Genomic DNA, 16478 nt, shown 5'->3' on the forward strand with positions numbered 1-16478 from the left:
ACGAACATGCGATACAGAAGGCTTGCGGCCATGCCAAGCCTCAAAAGGAGTAATAGAAACCAATGCCTTTGTGGGACATCGATTCAAAATATGACAAGCACACATTACTGCTTCCACCCAAAAGATATGTGGTAGTCTTTTTGCCTTTAGCATACATCTGGCCATCTCCATGAGTGACCGATTCTTCCTTTCTGCAACCCCATTCTGCTGTGGAGTGTAAGGAGTAGTATACTTATGTTTTATACCTCTACTCCCAAGAAAAGAATTCAGCATATGTGACATATATTCCCCCCCTCGGTCAGAACGGAGAGTCTTTACCTTGCATCCTGACTCTGTCTCAGCAAGTGCTACAAAGGCCAAAAATGCATCATATACCTGTGATTTCTGTGTCAAAGGATAGACCCAGCATATACGAGAGAAGTCATCAATAAATGTTGCAAAATAGAAGCAACCACCTAATGACTTCGTTTGCATGGGACCACAAAGATCACTGTGTATAAGTTGCAACTTTGCAGTTGCTCTTAGAGCCTGATCACGTGGGAAGGAAAACCTGTGCATCTTTCCCAAAATACATCCTTCACAAATGTGATCTGGAGGCTTCTCCATGAGAGGTAGATCTGTAAACATATTATGTCGCTGCATAAGCATAAGACTACCAAAATTTACATGCCCCATGCGAGCATGCCATAACTCCGCATCAACCATAGCTGGAGTAAGAGTGAATGCATGATAAGCAGACTGATCCACTGGCTGAAATGCATCCAACTGATAAAGTCCATGACATAGTGTACCAGTAAGCATCAAGGTCAAGGCATTAGCTTTGTCTCTGACCATGCATTTATCATCATCAAAGTGGACTTGCATTCCACAATGTGCTAAAGAAGAAATGGACAACAAATTCTTCTTTATCCCTGGTACATATAAGGCATCTGTAAGGCGGAGAATGGAGCCATCAATGGCTGTGAGCTGAATCTCCCCAATGCCACGAACTGGATATGAAGCATTGTTGGCACACTGAACAGTTTTGCCAACAGGGGCAGGGCCAACATGACTAAACAAATCCCTACGAGATGTGATATGCTTTGAGGCACCACTATCAAAATACCAAGTACATGCATGCTCTGTCAAACTGAGTGCCTGTGAAGGCCAAGAGGCATCATAGCTGCATGTATAAAAACAGTAATCCCTGTCCTCAACAAAAGAAGCAGTCTCTGGAGGAGCTTTAGAAGCATCATTAACAGACATCCCAGCTTCCTTTGCCTTCTCTTTGGCAATCGTCTTCCCACATTCAGTGATGTAGTGACCTGGCTTCTTACAGTAATGACATTTGCCCTTCTTCTTGGGCTGTCCATCACTTTTCTTGGTATCCTGTGAAGAACCACCATCACCTGAATTTTGATTTGCACTCTTTGGCTGAGATTTTCCTTTCCCCTTTTGACCTGTAGTAAATGCTTGTTCAGCATTTGTGTTCATATTCATATTCTTCCTCATTTGCTCCTCTTGTAGTAAGAGAGCAACAAGTTCCTGATACTTGAGGGGTTCAACAGCATTCCTCATGCTGAGGTTCAAAGAGGTATGGAAAGCCAAGTAAGATCTTGGCAAAGAGTGCAAGATGGTGGACACAAGCTGTGTCTCAGGAATAATCTCATCCACATTGATGAGTTGCTCTCTCAAATCCTGCAGCTTGTTTAAGTGGCTAGACATATCATCTCCTTCATTCATCTTCTGATTTTCCAGCTCTCTTTTCAAAAATGAGATCCTAGCCTCATTACGAGCAGCATACATCTGCTCCAAAGTCACCCATGCATTCTGTGAAGAGCCAGCTGAACGAATATGAGGTATAATGGACCTCTGAACTGACAATGCAATGAGTGACAAAGCTTGTGCATCCCTGGCATCCCATGTCTTTTGAGCATTTGTTCTCTGAACAGGCAATGGCTGTCCTGGAGCCTGTACCTGTTGTCCTCGTCCACGAGCACCCCCTTGGGGAGGAGTCTTTGGAGCCAATGGACCTGGACGTGGTTCATCACCACTAACAAAATCCCAAAGACCTTTTGCCACAAGCACATTTTTCAGCATAAAACTCCACAAGGAGTAGTTCGTGCCATCCAATTTGTCTTCCTTAGACAAATATGTGAATACATCACTTTGCTGTTGATTTGCCATTATGCTTTACGCACAATGTTGTACCTGTTTACCAAAAAACCCAATAGCAGAAACCCTGATAATAACTGTACTCCACTGAATACAGTTCACCCAAATCTGCCTGCACTCTCAATCCTCTGAATGTGCAGCTCAATGCACCAATGACTGAGTAGAGCAACAAATGGCGTACACAATGCCAAAATGCCCCAAAAATGCCCAAATTTGCTGCACCCAAACTGTGCAAAAAAACCTGTATATTTCCTTGCTAGAAAATCTGCCTGTTGTGCCTGTATATTTTCACAGAGAAAATAAAAATGCCCAGTATTCAAAATATGTAATGCTTACCACTTCTGTATTGTGCAGGTACTCAGCAACTCAGTCGAGGTGCTGTACTGTGCATGTACTTTGACTGTACTATTGCAGTCGTGTACTGTACTGTGCACTGTACGGAGCAAGGTAACGAGTTCCACAGTACTGTCCTGCGCAGGTTTGTACAGAGGTGCAGTCTTCGAAGCAGGTACAGTATACGCGTGCGCTACAGGTTCAGAAGTACATTTCAGGTACAGGCGATGACAGGCGCAATCATTCGAAGCAGGTACAGTAGGCGGCGCACAGGTGTAAGGCTGCGCAGTATAGTAGTTGTAGGCGACGACTTGCAGTACCCGACTGAAGGCGACCAGGTACGGGCAGCAGGCGCAGAGGTTACCTGACGGCGCACAGGTGAAGGTGGCTGCGCTTGACTGTACTGCGATGGCTGTTGCAGTACCCGACTGAAGGCGACGTGCAGTACTGAATGTACGGGCAGCAGATGCTGAAGCCGGCGCTTGACTGGATGTACATATGCTGTACGGGCAGCAGCAACAAGTGTACGGGCAGGGCAATGCAGAGCTTCAATGCTCTGATACCAATTGAAGGGATTGGGTGTTAGGGTTAGGGTTTACAGAAGATAATCAGGCGTGGAAACCAAGAGAGGAGTGAACACGACTTTAGTATGCTTCAATGATCAAAAAGTGAAGTACAATAGCCACATGATAGTGACCCTAAAAGATAAGTGTTCACATGTCCGGCCATAAATGTGCCGGGTGGACCAAAACACTTATAAACTGCATATAAGTGAAACTGAACTAAACTGGGGGAAAAAACCTCCACTAACTGAAGTAAAAAGTGCCCCAGTAACCTACTGATGATCACTAGCACTCCTCTGGGTGCATACACAGCATAAAACCCAACAAGCACAACAGTTAGGTATATCCGAGGAGGATAAATTGAAACAATTCATTAGAGGTCTGGATACTAACATTAGGTTTACTATACGTAATTTCGAGCCATAGTCTTATGACAAGGTTCTCACTCTTGCTCAAAATTAGAAAATGATGCTGAACGGAGGTAAGCCCAAGCAACCCTAGACTAGCTCCAAACCGCAACAACAATCATCTATAACTCAACAGTCATCATCTCATGGGGGAAGGGGGCTCATAATAGCAAAGATAATAAGAAAGAACCCCATAGCACTTTAGGAGGCAAGAAGGATAAAAACTTCGTGCCTAAGAAAACACCTGAGGAAAAGGCCAAGGAGGGCAACACTGGTGGATATCTCCAACCACAAGAGCAAACACGGTATAAGGTGAAGGACACATGTTTCTTTTGCCACACTGTGGAGCATGGTGAGAAAGATCGTACCAAGTGGCAGGCTACGCAAGCCGCCAAAGCCTCTGCCTCCATAGTCTACATTAATGCAAAGAAGGGCAAATTTGGATTAGAAGAAATCCATTACCTGGGATATGTTATCAATAGCCTTGACCTTGAAAAGAAAAGGGCAATTCTCGAATGGGATGTTCCCAAGAATGCGCAAGAGATCCGCTCTTTTATGGGTCTCTGCCAAGCATACAATACCCTTATGGACAAATTTTCCGACCTTGCAGCACCTCTTACAGAGCTGCTTAAGGAGTGAAGACGCGTCGATAGAAGGTTTCCATTAACGAGCAAAGCACTCCAGGCATTTCATGCAATGAAAAAAGTGGCCTTTGAGTCTCTGGTTCTCAAATTGGCTTCCTGGGATGATCCTTTCGAGTTAATCACCGATGCTAGCAATCTAGTCATAGGAGCTGTCCTCCAGCAGGAAAGACGCCCAGTGGCTTATTATAGCCAGAAATTAAATGATGCAAAAACGAATTATTCTTTTTACGACAAAGAGTTATTGGGAGTGATCACAACACTTAAACATTGGAAACACTTCCTTTAGGGGAGAGAGTTTACCGTTAAGACAAATCACGAGGCCGCACTGAAATGGTTACAGACCATGCCTAGTGCCCAATGGAGTGACAGACAAGCTGGATGGAGTCAGATCTTCCAACAGTTTGGAGGTATGATTGAATACATCTCTGCCTCAAATAACCCCGTTGTCGATGCTCTTAGTCGAAAAGGCACAATTCAAAATTTGCAGGAGTCCACTGTGCTTGAAATACAGGGAAAAGATCTCAACAGTATGAAGGCACAATACAAGGATTCGTTGGAATTTGCGACTCAATTTAGATTGGCCCTGCAGTCAGAACCAGGTCACTACACCATTCATGATGGCTGGGTATTTTACAAGAATTGGCTCTGCATTCTCAGGGAAAAGCAACATGCACTTCTCCTTGATGCTCATGATTCTGTCGTTTGAGGGCATCGTGGTATCAACAGTACCTTGGAGAAACTTGAGCAATCATTGTATTGGCCAAAGATGAGACGGGATGTCTATCAATATATATCCAAGCATGTCAAATATCCCCTCACTTATGCACCACCGAAGCGGAAAACTGCCAATCTGGTGCAAGAGAGATCCCATGCTGGCAGATGCTTGTGATGTGGCCATGAGGAACAGGGTGGCGGACTGTTTTGCACAGTGGTGCACAGGGCAGCTGCAGGTTCTCTGCAGTGTCACTTAGGGTGGCAACAGGGTGAGCTGGCTGAGAAACAGGGTGGAGCTGTGGTGGAGGGTTGCCAGCAGGGCGCAGATGGGCTGAACATGGCGAAAAAAGGACTCACGGTAGGGCGGATCAGCTGGCAGCAGAGGGGTGGCACCTGGCAGAGCAGCACCAGGGCTTGGCGGTGCTGTGGTACAGCAGTGGCAGCTAATGGAGTTGGGGCGCTTCTTCTTATGGGAGTCCAAACATGGCTATGGAGGCCCTCATATAGATGGGAAAACAGGCGCCAGAGCACCAGGGCCCAGCCTCAGGAGATCCTGGTGTGCAGGAGAGTGGCAGACTGCTGGTCCAAGGTCGGACCTCCAGAGCAGAGCGACGCCGCCACGCGCACCAGTCTGGCAGGCCATGGGAGGATACGGTTTTGCTAGAGAACCGTTACGAGCACTTATCTCAGCACTCCCCGATGGGGACCCCCCCCCCCCCCCCCCCAACCCCCCGGTCGGCCCGCAGCCCCCTCGCCCAGGCACTCCCGCCACCGGTCGGCCAGCCAGACTAGTTCTGCCGATGCCTCCCAATCGAGGGAGCTGGTATTTTGAAGGAGATGGTGGCCCCCATTCGTATCTATGTGGTTTTGCATCACTCTAGACCTTCCACTCCAGAGAGTGGCGTGATGGTCTTCTCCTTCCCGCTGAGTGCAGCGCCGGGGACAGATTGGAGCACAGAGTTGGTGTCTGCCGCTATCCACGGGCAGGCCATAAAGCTCTCACATCATCTGCATGATCTGCATATCACTGACGTGCTCACTTCTGGCCCTTGGCACGGATGAAGGTGGGTTGTGTGTGAATCTGCAAATTAAATGCTAACACAAAAACATGCTAAGATATAAAATGAAGGTTCTATCATACGTACCACCTATTCACACACACAAAAGCTTATGAGATTTAGGCAATCCAGGGATACATGCCCATGGACCACCGTGGGTGTCCTTGGACCCCTATCGGATGCTTCACAAGCAGTAAAAACAGTTCACACCTCATTTCCATGCATCAGTCAAACATAAAAGAAGGCAAAGCACATGCTTTGGTCAATCTCCCATTCTCAAAAGCTTGTACTTGAAATATTTTGGACTTCGGCATGTGAACCAAGCCCCTATGTGCCTCCCAGTTCAACTCTCGATGGTCTGAGTCCAACTCTCTATGAGTGCACTGATAGCCATTGATCAGGGGGATTATGTCTGGCTGGTGACATGTGGTGTGTACCTACCATGTGCACATCATCCATCCATAAAGCCTTCATAATAAATAACATGGTTGGACTTTATACTTACCACTTGCAAAATCACATCATAGGCCTCAAAAGGCTCAAGCATTAGCATCCGGTGTCCCCTGTATCCGGGCAATGTCCACACTAAAAAACAAGTTTTTCTCATGCAAGTCATTTCTAGGCAAGCATGCTTAATGCTTTTGCGCTTTTGATTGGACAATCTCTTATCTTCCAAGCTTGTACTTCATTAAACGAAGAAGCAAGGGGTCAAGCTGGCGACACCATGCATACAATGCACATGTTTAGCATCATAATCATAAATCCAAGTATAACAATAATACACATGCAAGTCCATGCATACGATGCATATGTTGAGCATCACCATCTTAATGTGCATGAGGCTATGTGGGCTTGTGCTTGCAACCTTGCCACCCTTTGTGGTACTGAAGTCTGAGACGTGTTCTTGGTCCTTGTTCTCTGTAGGCATACAGGGATAGTGGTGTTTGGGAACGAGTATTATTTTGGAGGAGGTATTCAAAGCTGTCCTGAAGGCCAAACACCATACGGAAAACCCTTCAAAGTTGTAGAGCTGGGTTTTACAGAGGTTCCTAAAGAAGTGTTCGAGGATTATTTACAAGACATTAGTCCAAGATATACGGCACAAACATACAGTCTCTTACAGCACAACTGTAATAATTTCAGTGATGAAGTCTCGCAGTTTTTGTTGGGAGTCAGTATTCCTGATTTCATACTGAAGCTTCCGGAAGAAGTCATGAGCAGTCCTATGGGTGCCCTAATCAGTAAGTGTTTTTCATTTTTGGTATTGTGTTGAAGTCTTTTTAAGTTTCTATTATATAATTCTCTTGGGGAATTTTGAACATATTTTGAGAAATAAATACTGTGAACAGTGCCCATGATACAGCAATTTGAGACTATCCTTAGGTACGGTGGTGTTCCCCAAGTACCAACACATGCTGGTGCAGCTCATCTGCTGAACTCCAATCAAATCTCAACCTTTTCAGATGTGCCCTCCTCTCCTGCCAATGCCAATGCCAATGCCAATGCTATTGCCACAGATGGTGCTAGCCAAAAGCTCCCTTTGAAAGGAACAGGGTCTGCAAATGTGGCTGTGGGTGCCTCGACACCTGTGGCTTCCACTCATGTAGCGTCAGAAAAGAAGCCTGAGAAAACTGAAGGTGACTCCAGTCGTAGTACTGTACCTGACAAGCTAGGGGAAGCAAGGGTGCGTGTGCAGGAAGAGATAACACGTGAATTTGCTGCCCTTATGGCCGAGGGTCGTTTACGAGCAAGTGAAGCTGCAGCACTTGCCACCCGGCGAGTCATGGAACGCCATGGCAGAGGGTCTGGTCTGGCTTCTCAGAGTTAGAGCACTCAGTGACACTTCCATTCATGAAAAGATCATTACTGCACTTTTGACTTGATTGGATTTTATCACATTCATAGCACATGGTAAAAATACCATGTGCAGGAACAGCTCATACTGTTGCAAGGTATTGCAGGTCGCTTATGTCTGTGGCTTATGTTTCCATGCTACATTGCAAGGACCATTGTGGAACGGTTTACATTACACACAAATCAAAATAGTTGACCATTCTTTCAGCAAAACGTATCGCTGACATTGAACATTCAAATATGGTATTTGAAGGATGTCATTTCTATGTTTCTTCACCATTTTTGTGGAAGTGCATGAGTTCTCTTTTTTGCGGTTTTGGTTCAAATTGTTGCTTTCTACCATTGAAGTTTTCTAAGTAATATATAACGTGGAGTCTTCGCCACCTTAGCACACTAAGCCTGTTGCATCTGCCTCAGCCTGTCTGGAGTTGCTGGCCTGCTCCTGCATGCCAGATTTCAGGTACATTGTCCATGAGAAAATGTGGCTACATATCTACAGTAATGTTTGGAATTGTTGTATCAAGCATTAGTATCATGCCAGCTCTCAGTTCTGTGGTGAATACGCACAATGCAACCATTCTGAGTGAAGCCCACTTTGAATCCTTACTCCACTGTCTAGAAGATATGCCTTGCACATGCAATCCATTAGCAAGTGTTTTGACATGTCATCTGGAAAACCCAGTAAGCACCTCACTTCATGCCGTATTTCCATTGTGATCTCCAGAATTTCTGTATTTTTGTGACTATCCTTGCGATCAATGGGTGCTAGGTTAGCTAATTTTTCCATGCCAGTTTATATGCCTTGTATATGTAATCCATTAGCAAGAGATTTGACATGTTATGTGGAAAACCCAGTAAGCACCTCACCTCATGGTGTGTTTGTAGTGGTGTGTTTTCCATCGTGATCTCCAAGGATAGTCATGTAACTATCCTTGTGATCAATGGGTGCTAGGTTAGCTCCTTTTTTGACGACAGTTTCTACACTTTCCTCGTTTCTTTGTGTATGTTTTCTGTTTCCGCAGTAGTTTTTACTCTCAAGACACTGTTATTATCTTCAGAAGCTACATCTACCACTTGATTGTCTCGCTACTGATGACGTTGACCACCTTGCTCATGACCAGCATCTAGATTGTGGCCAATTTGCTAGCTTGTTTTTGTCTCTAGTTTGTGGATAATGTGTTTGGAGGTTTGTTGAGTCAATAATGGCCTCACAAAGCATGTTTAATTTTTTGTGGGAGGAAGAGGAGGGAAAAGGAAAGCATAGAAATCATTCAAGCTTTTGTCCGTATGACGATATGCAGGTGATAAATGTACCATAGGCTCACCTTTTGGGAAAATAAGCTTTTCCCCATCCATAAGGTGATGAAGCCGATCGACAAGGGAGAATGTTAACCACTTTAGGGTTAACACTTGCATTGCACCACAAAGAAGCTCTGACTGCCCAATCAAGTGCACCCGACGCCCGTTTTCTCCCCTTATAGTCATTGAGGCTTTGCTCTCATGCTGATCTTAATTTCCTTGGAAATGACATTGGGGATAATCACATGGAATGTGGGGTACTTGTCCTCAACTAAGATGGATGCATTGGATATCTGGTAAGATTGAAATGGTTATATCCCCACACCAATGAATACCAATTGGTCCAAAATGTTAATTATCTTTGAGATGCAAACATTCATGCTCAACTCTCTTTTTGACATTGTTCAATCTTTTTGTTTACCAACCTTTTATAGTTACTTGAACTGTGAGCATCTTGGATGTGCCCGATGGTGCTATTAGACACACCATGCGAATATAATGCATGGCCTTTCCATTTGAAAAAAATTCCTCGAGCCGAAGAAGCTCAATTTTTTATTTGGACTCTGTAAGATCCATATTTTTCAAGTTACGGATGTGACGAAACCATAAACGGTACCGGATTTGGGGAAAGTGTGGAATACGGGTGGGCATCTAACCACCCAAAATTCAGAAACTTTTGAGCATCATATCTGAGCCCCAAATCTTGGTCAAATGTGGAAAATATTTTAAAAAAAATAAACAAATTACTAAGCGGGTTAAAGAAAAAAGCAAGAGAGTATTGGAGATAGGAATTGAATCCACAAGAGGTGTAGCCACTCTACAATGCTTGATTTTTTTTTGGTGATTATGGTGTAAATTAAATATGATATAAAATATTTTTTATTTTTTAAGAAATAATAATAAGTATTCATGTTGACTAATCCACCACCTCCACCACTGGCTCCACTTTTCTCTCTTGACTAATTCATCACCACCTCCACCTCCACCTCCACATCCGGCTCCACTCTTCTCTCCCCCTCTCCACTCTTCTTCTTCCACCTAGTAATTAAGCTAGATTAACGGTGCATGTATACATACTCCTTTAAAACAAATTAGGGTAAAGGTTTATTCTTAAGTTTTAAAGTATATAAAAAGGATAAGTATTATTAAAAGTGGATGTGCCTATGTTCCTCCCAGTTTGGAGATTAAAAGTAATGCAATTGCAATCTCATGTTGTTGAAAATCCCGTTATGGTTTTCAATTAAATCCCAAATGATATCAAGAATTGATGTACACAATTGAACTAATGTAAGCCAAATAATTTGACGAGCTTGTTGAGGTTAAGAAAAGGGAGTGCGGCTTGGCACAGGAAAGTGTGGTCACCGAGGTCGGGTTGTGAATATGGCTGTTTTCTAAGCTTAAACTAAAAGTTGTTATTATACTAACATGATGTAAAAATATAGCATGTAGCTTGCATCTAAGTAGTTGATGTGTTTGTATAAGTCATGTTTTCAATTTAACATTTCTTTAATAATGATTCAAAAAAAGGTTTTGAATCTAGGTAAGCTCCATCCCTTTAACATTCTCCATATGAAATGAGAATGCATCACCATGGATTTTATCACTGGACTCCCATCTGTTTAGGGTGGATATGCTTCCATCATGGTAGTGGTCAACAAGCTCACCAAGGTCGTTCATATTTTACATAAAGAATGCATTCATTGCCATTGATATCCAAGGTCACTGGTATTTTACATGTAAATAAGGAATTCATTGCCATTGATATTGCTCGCATCTTAAAGAAACAGCGAGGCTTCATGGTCTGCCTCATTGAACAGTTAGTGTGATTTGCATGCAGATTCCTTGTTTGAGGTATAGTACGCACTCTTTGGATATGAGTACCATCTACCATCCTAAGACAAATGGTCAAACAAAGAGGGTGAACCATGTCATTGAAGATATGCTAGAGGTTATTGTACCCGAGAACCTTGTTGGTGGGTCAACTTCTTGCATTTAGTGGAATTTGCGTACAAAACACCATATTAGGAAATTTGGCAAAATCCACATACTTTGGGAATTTTGAAATGGAGGGACTCCCATTAAGTTTGGGAATTTTATTGATTTTGGTAATTTCATTATAATGATGGAACTTCTTCCTTGAAATCTGACATGAGGATCAACGGTTGGAATTAATGTATTTTTGTTTGTATTGGGGTCTCTAACACAAGGACAATGTTTATTGGGTCTACAATTGATGGTGCTCATAAACATCGTCAATTGCAACATACAGTATCATTGCCAATTATTGATCAAAATCATTTTATAGGTGGTGTTTATAAACACCTTTTAGGCCTCACATACTTTATGTCTACACTCAAATAGAAAACACCAAGAAGGCTATTCTAGCTGACTGTGTGAGCTGTTTGCACATAAATGTATGCTCTCAAGTTCCTTTGCGCAGATGTTTGGTGGAATTTTGATCCTTTGTGTAATCTTTTTTCCCTTTGTGACCCATGTAAATACAATCGAGTTCACATCTTCCCAACAAACTAGATCTTTCCTGTTGTACATCCAATACTTATTCCAACAATTGGCATAAACCTCAGCATCAGTCGTTTAGTAATTGTTGCCCAATAATGTAAAATTTCTTGTAGTTCTCAGATGACCTATTTAGATCGATATTATGTTGAGCTATGCCTAGCCAAATTGGGAAGAATAGATCCGCCAATCACATAAGGACAAATTCTCCCTTCCTAACATTAACCATTGTGGTTGAAATGCTTCCTTAAGCCTTTTGTTGATTGGACCACAATAGTGATCATCAAATTCTTCCATCCCTAAGAGTTGAAATGGTTGAAATGTTTCCTTAGGCCTTTTGTTGATTGGACAATAGTGATCATCAGATTCTTCCATCCCTAAGAATTTATCATCAAGATTCTCATCCAAGTTAGGTCTATTTGTCCCTTGTGTTCTTGGCTAGAAATTTGCGTACAACCCAACATTTTGGACATTAGGTGCCTCTAGCTCTTGTATTATGTTTTTCCAATAATGGATCATTGGTTGCATGTACAAAGAAGAGCTTCTTCTGGCCCTTGTTCATTCGACCGACTATGCCAATATTTTATGTAATCTTGCATCCACTGAATTGATTTTGGGTGCACCTTGTATTGCATAACTGGCACATTATCTTGCACAAAGAACCAAAATTGTAATTGCTTTGAGTGCCTTACCACCAATGCATCATGGCCATCACATAAGTATCCATCAATAAATCTCTTGAATTGTGGATTGAAGTGTGGAAGTTGGGTAATCAAGAATGGTGTTGGAATTTTGACATTGCTTGAACATATACATCAAGTGTGGAAATGTACATATTTGGCTTGTCCTCAATCGTTCAAAGAACCTACTAAACATTGCATCAATATCCTCATGTGTATGACCCACCATTACAAAACCCAATTGAATCATCTTGAAAGCCCCCTAAGCAACCAACAAAGAAAGATATGTAAACAAGTATCAATTCTTGTTCTCTGACGCACAATTATCCAACTGTAGCATTAGGTTATGTGGTAGTGTTTTGAAATCACTATGTTGTGTGCAATTTTGAAATGTCTTTGTTTGCAAACAAACCTCAGGTTAACAACTACATAAGAAGGTATCCCAGAACTTCCATCATAAACAAGGGTCCCCATAATCAAGGTGCTACTCGATCTTGGCATCCCACCATAAGCAAGGTCCCCATAATCATGTCTATCAAATCTCTCCAAGTTTTTGTAATGCAACAACTGTGTTGTTGAGTTTTTGAGGATGCATTAGCTTGTTTCTTTCCTCTTGGCACTTTATGGCTCCTGTTGTAGCACACTTTGAAAACTCACTTGTCTTGGCAAGGATCACATGCTTAAACTTTGTATTCCAAATCCTATTGAAAGTAGACTAATTTAAAGTCATATTCATCTCATTTAAAATTTCAACTTAATTACACACATCTAGATCACTAATTGGGACTCTTGCTCCATCAGCCCCACCACAATCTTGCTCTTGTGGGGTTGTTCCATATTTTAAGGGAAGGTATAACTCTACTACTAAAACATACATCCATAGTGTGAACCCACCTATATGAGTTGGCACTATAACTACGCCATAATAGTGGTAAACCAAAGTGGCTATCATACAACCTATAAACCACTGATAGCATATCAACCATAATCTTACAAACCATATAAGTGGCATAAGTGCAGAGGTGTCATCCTAGTGTGTCATCCATATTCAATATCTCAACACCCCCTCTACCTTGCACTCCAAGTAAGCTTCTAATCCTACAAAGCTTCTTTGTACCCAATTCCTTCGTGAAAGTGTTAGCCACGTGAAGCTTTGTACTGACATAAATGAAATCTACATCACCTGCTAGAACCTTATTCCTCACAAAATGATAATGTACCTCAATGTGCTTCATCCTAGCATGATACATTGGGTTACCAGCCAACTGTATGCTACTTATAAAAACTTCGCTATCCATGGGCTCACCCATATTTGCAAGTAACTTCTACAACTAAGATACTTCATATGTTCAATGGCCGCCTTGTACTCATTAATAATAGCCCGTGTACTTGTTCAACAAAGCAATCGTCGGGGTTGCTTCTTGCTGCTCCAACTTATAGCAACACTCCCAAAAGAGGACATATATATATGTCTAAGTAGGATCACATTCTCTCCCCTACCTTACTAACTTTATAGCTTCTCAATCTGCTCTTCTCCTTCATGCCCCCTAATAATTTATTTTCCAATGGTGACTTAAATTTCATCATGTTAAAGCTCCCACACCCATATTCCTCCTCACCTTCACAACTCTCAAACTCTATACATTGTAAATGGATACTTCACCTTAAAGGTTCCTTCTCATAGCCTCATGAAGTTCTTGCTTGGTTTTGGTTGTTTAGGTCCCTACTAGGGTTAATCGTAGAAATTGGAGATTCAAGGCAATTCACGATAGTGGGGGTACCTTCACAAAGTGCTAGGAATATCTGATTTTTGAGGTGTCTGACATGGCCAGCCTCTAATCCTAGATGAGATATACTTGTAGGCCACTTCCCAGCTTAGTTTGGTCAAACCAAGGCTCAATTTGGTTAAATATAGGGTTTTAATTACAAAAAATAGCTAGTTGAATAAAGTTGTCCAACTGGACTCAAATTTGGTATGAGGGCATGTTGGAACTCCACAAATGATTTTGTATGTTTAATTTTTTAAAACTCCACCCATACAAGAAATTAGATCCAGACATGGACAAGTGGCATGTGGGACTCCCTGTCTGATATGATGATGACCACAACCCAATGGTCGGATCAAGATTCTATTTGGACAGGGTTGAATCATACACATGTCAAACCTTAACTCAATGTTTAACATGTGCTTGAACCGTACACGTCAAACCTTAACATGTGCTTGAAATACACATGTCAATCCAGCACAATTTGCCATGTTTTACCGATGTATTGAAGTACCCTTGGAATCAAGGTTTTGTACCCCTAGCAACTAGAGTTTTGTAAGGGTTAAGCAATTCAAGTGAAGCCAAGACTTTGTAGGTAGTAACACAACAATGGTAGGGAGGGTCTTCACAAGGCACTGCCCTTCTTAACAATCTACAATGATCCTCTATAGTTTGTTTCTCCACCCCAAAAAAACAAGGCAGTAATGACCCCAAAATCAAGATATTGAATACAGGTACTATAGGTCCACCACAATTTTCCGATTAGTAATAAAGTAATTCGATGGACCTTGTTATTTTTAGTAAGCACTGGGTAAATATAATAACTGTCATTTTTAGCAAGCACTGGGTAAATATAATAACTATCATTTTTAGTTGCTGCCATGTAAATATCAAATCAAGAAAAGGCTTGTCACACATAATCTGGGTGGACCAACTAAGTAGTGTTAAATTTGCAGCAATGTGATGAGCTATGGTGGATCAATTGCTAGAATCAACATCATTAGAAAAGAGATTAGATGATAATTAAGATGTGATTAGTGAGCAATTAATTGATAGCTTAATGTAGGCATGGATAATAAAAAACTAGCCAATTCTCATTAGGCCAATGTCTCAATTTATAGGGTTTACATCTAAGCATCTAATCCCGCTGATCTCTCCTTGATTCACTCCACCTCTTTTGCTGTTTGCTTGATTCTCTCCACCTCTTCCTCCCAGAATATCTCCACACCTCCTAAATCTCCTCATGCTACCCTTTATTTTCTCCCAGTAGATACTTCTCACCTTTTCACAGCTTCTCTCACATTTACATATTCTCTTTTACAGCCTCTTGCTAAGGGCTTGTTCCCACACACACCCTATTCACTTGTATATTTCAACACCTCCCCTCAAAGTAGTGAATAATCCTAGCACACCTGGACCCTATCCCAAGTTTCCCTCTTACTTGGTAGTCCACGATCAGTGCCTCAAGTCCCTAAACTCATAGTCCTTGACACTCTCTCTCTCTATGTGTCCAAGGCTACTACAAGTGCCCGTGACCTTGACTAAAGTGCTCACACATACATCATCGGTGGGTGGCTGAGAGGTGGTTTTACTCTGTTGGGGCAGGTTACATTGGGTTGTTGGGTTTCTCTCACTCTCTCTCTCTATGTGTCCAAGGCTATTACAAGTGCCCGTGACCTTGACTAAAGTGCTCACACATACATCATCGGTGGGTGGCTGAGAGGTGGTTTTACTCTGTTGGGGCAGGTTACATTGGGTTGTTGGGTTTCTCTCTCTCTCTCTCTCTCTCTCTCTCTCTCTCTCTCTCTCTCTCTCTCTCTCTCTCTCTCTCTCTCTCTCTCTCTCAGAAAAGATGATATGACTCCACTTCCTTAGGAGCCTCCATGAAGTTTGCCGATGTCGTTCCTCCTCCACTGGGTTTGCTGTAGCAGTCTCTTGCCATGTGTCCTGGCTTCCCACAATTGTGGCAAGTGAAGGTCCTTCCTCCTACTCTGCCTCTTCCTCGTCCTCGTCCTCGTCCTCGTCCTCGAGAGAATCCTCCTTGGGTGAAGAATGCTTTTTCTTCTCCAGCTGTTGAGTCCAGCCATTTCTTCTCTTTAACTCTGGTCTCTTGCTCTAGTAGAGCTCCTTCTATCTCATGCAGCTTCAATTCAGGTACATTCTTTAATATTGCTACAATGTTTTCATATTCACCTTTGTCCACACTCTTCAGAAGCATTGCTAGTGCCTCATCATTTTCTACCTTTTTGCCAATAACTGACAGTTGTTGCTTAATGCTTTTATATTTGTTCAAGTGTGTGATTAAAAGTTCACTTTCCTTTTTCATATCCAGTTTGTAGAATTTCATTAATAGATTTATCTTTGAATTTTTTGCTTGAGTGTGCCAAATAATTTATTGAGTTCATCCCATGCATCTTTTGCCCATTGTATCCCTGTGATGTGATGAATGATTTCATCATTTAAACTGAGTGCGATAAGTCCTAATGCTT

The 16478-nt window shown here is 42.3% G+C and overlaps 1 protein-coding gene across 1 annotated transcript in view; it reads left to right on the top strand.

The window, feature by feature from the left end:
• LOC147621360 (uncharacterized) overlaps nucleotides 1–8003 on the top strand; it is a 61809-nt gene extending 53806 nt beyond the window's left edge. Inside the window, exons 4-5 of the mRNA XM_086824097.1 lie at nucleotides 6798–7114; nucleotides 7223–8003. Coding sequence (XP_086680223.1) covers nucleotides 6798–7114; nucleotides 7223–7701 — 796 coding nt within the window. The 3' untranslated portion in view covers nucleotides 7702–8003. The remainder of the gene's footprint in view (nucleotides 1–6797; nucleotides 7115–7222) is intronic.
• Nucleotides 8004–16478: the final 8475 nt, after the last annotated feature.

Source organism: Cibotium barometz, chromosome 30 (assembly GCF_041138505.1).
Source record: "Cibotium barometz isolate CiBa-2024 chromosome 30, ASM4113850v1, whole genome shotgun sequence".
In the NCBI taxonomy this organism is placed as follows: domain Eukaryota; kingdom Viridiplantae; phylum Streptophyta; class Polypodiopsida; order Cyatheales; family Cibotiaceae; genus Cibotium; species Cibotium barometz.